The following is a 2741-nucleotide window of genomic DNA, read 5'->3' as shown; positions in this document are numbered from 1 at the left end:
CAAATTTCAGCACTCTGCAGTAACATCCAAAGTTCACATGTGGGAACTCCTATGCAGCACTGCTCCAGACGTGCTTAAGGGAGGAAGGTGACCACTGAGATTTGGCAGCTGTGACATCAGGGCAGTTATAAACCCTTGAAGCACTAGTCGTATGTTTGGGCTTCTAACAATTTTATCAAGGGGAAAAAAAAAAAAAAATCAAGCAAGAAAAGTGAGATTATTTTTCATGTGTTTAAATGTGCTTCATTTGGATTTGATTAATAGAATAGAGCAGTTTCACTACTCAGTTTAATTGGCTGGATCAGCAAAACAAATAGGTTGTTCTGGAGTAAACATAAATATCAAATGTTATAAATAGAGGGTAATAAGACTGACTTGAAATAAATAGATACCATGAGAACATGATCTAGATAGGAACAGTATGAGTAGATTTTTTTAATCCCATGTCAACTGTTTTCTCAAACAAATAAGTTCAGGCTATATGTAGCAACAAACTTCATGAGAGAGAGAAAACGCTGCTATTCTAGCCCTGATAAAAGGAGAAACATTGAGAAAGTAACAGAGGCAGGTGGTGTTGCCACATCATGGAGATAAGGCAATTCTCTGGGGTATCCACCATAAAGCCAATGCCCAAGAGACTCAGAAGCCCATGCTTTGAGGAGCCAGGAATGATCTGTTACTAGGTGAGCTGGAAACAGACACAGCAGTTCTGGGGGAAAAATAAGAGTGATTGCTCATACACTTACAGAACATATCCGTTCAGTTAATCAGCATTTTCCATTTCACATTTTGTTGAAGAGTTTTTCAGGATGTTTTAGGTAAATCTGGGGTAAAACATACTCATTATACTGAAGTTCATGGCCTGTAAAACCAGAAACTTTCTTCAGGGCCACTGCAAAATAATACAGCAAATCTTTATAAGCGCACATGATCTCTGTTTGGATATTTAAGCATTTTCATTTGGCTGACGAGGAAGAGATGGACAGACATGTGGCACCAAGATTTCTGAGAATGTGAGAGAAAGGTTCCTTTCACATTTCATTTTTCTTTCTTGGCGAAAAAACCCAGTCAAAACCAGTGGCTTCAACAGTACTGCTCATCTTTGCACAAAATATTGGGATTGAATCTAGTTGTCTGTCTTTAGGAGCACAGCGGCGCTGGAAAGCACTGATTGATAGTTCAGAACACTGAAACGTTAGTTCTGCAGCATCAGAAAGCTGCTACCGCATCAGTCCCAAAAGCTGTCTCAGAGCAGTTTGTCACTTGAGACAGCTGACAAAACAGTGCAGAATTTACACTGACAAATTAATGGGAAGCTCTTCCATCCTTATCATAAGAAAAGCAATTATTTTAAACATCTCAAACTTAGATTCAAACTCATGAGGTGTTTTCCTCAAGTATTCGTATCTTCTAGAAGTTCTTGGAATAAGGGTCCATCTGTCAGCCCACATCAAGATTATCAACATCAGGCTTTTTATTTATTGAGCACAGCAACAAGAATTATCCATTGTTTTCTCACAAAATTCTTCTATAAATGACTCCGTGGACTTATTGTCCCTTCTTTAAGGTGTAATGAATAAAGGAGATGCATAAAGAAATACAGAGTTACTGGCAAAGGAGCTGTCAGTCAAAATTAAGGTTTAACTGTGCCTAGTACATATAGATGATGCCTAGGAAGACAAAATGTGAAAAGCTTTATTAGTAGCATCCAAAGTGAGTGGTGTTACCCAAGTGTCCAAGTTACCCAACAGGAACTAGACTAAGCACCTTCAAAATAAGTCTCTCAACTCTTCCTCCAATCTTTTCAATGTTACAACTGTATGTGCTTATTTTATCCTTGCTCATGCCCAGTATTTTTAATAAGAGTTGTAATTTTTTTTTATAGATACTTGATCCGACCTGATCCATTGGCTTATGTTCCAAATACTGCACCCATCCGAAAAGACAGCTTCTGCAATACAGTGGGACAAGACACCAGGGAGGAAACACAACTTTGATACGTAACTCGTCATGAAATTAAAAGACAATTTTATATACATGTTGTTTCCACTAACCATTTTGAAAACTGGGTGGTAGATTTTATTCAGATTTTGGAAACAAAATGACAGTGGATAAGTGACCAAATTTAGAAATGTGGTGTCTAGAAACTCTGATTTAAGGTACTGTCAGGCTTGTGACCTCTTCAATATGGTAGTTGAACTTTGTCAGCTTAACAGAAATATGACGCCTATTACTATTTAACCAATATGAACAAATGATTTAAAAAGTGACAGATTCCATCATGTGTTTGCTTAGATGCTTCTAAGCATATTTATCAAGGTGACAGCATGTGAGTGACTAAGCTTCTGACCTACATCAGTAAAGATTATCTGAAGACCGTAGAGAGACCATGCATCATTTGTAGTAGAAAATATGTTTATTCCTAAAGGCGCCAATGAGGCTTTGCGTGTCAAGAATTCAGCCTTTCAGAACATTTTCAGTCTCAGCCTGTCACCCATTTATATCAGAACAGGTTAGTTTCAGTCCCATTTTAGCTTCCAGGACTTAAGTGTTAGTTCTCTGGGTTTACACAGATAAGGTTGTAATGACACAGCTTCGTCACACTGTGGAGGTTGAGATTGGCCGCACATCCACTGAAAGATTAGCTCAAAGGAACCCACCTGAAGGAAAGTCCCTACCATCTCACACAGGCAGCCCCCCACATTTGCAAAAACTGGGAAGGTACTATCTGTGTGAAACTG

General features: G+C 38.5%; 1 protein-coding gene across 1 annotated transcript in view; it reads left to right on the top strand.

The window, feature by feature from the left end:
* Positions 1-1997, top strand: part of KCNT2 (potassium sodium-activated channel subfamily T member 2) — a 130860-nt gene extending 128863 nt beyond the window's left edge. The window contains exon 31 of the mRNA XM_035895824.1: positions 1886-1997. Coding sequence (XP_035751717.1) covers positions 1886-1997 — 112 coding nt within the window. The remainder of the gene's footprint in view (positions 1-1885) is intronic.
* The last annotated feature ends 744 nt before the right edge of the window (positions 1998-2741 follow it).

This window comes from Egretta garzetta, unplaced genomic scaffold (genome assembly GCF_000687185.1).
Source record: "Egretta garzetta isolate BGI_Z169 unplaced genomic scaffold, ASM68718v1 scaffold86, whole genome shotgun sequence".
NCBI classification, from domain to species: domain Eukaryota; kingdom Metazoa; phylum Chordata; class Aves; order Pelecaniformes; family Ardeidae; genus Egretta; species Egretta garzetta.
The sequence above is the reverse complement of the archived record's forward strand: the minus strand, read 5'-3'. Positions and strand labels throughout refer to the sequence as shown.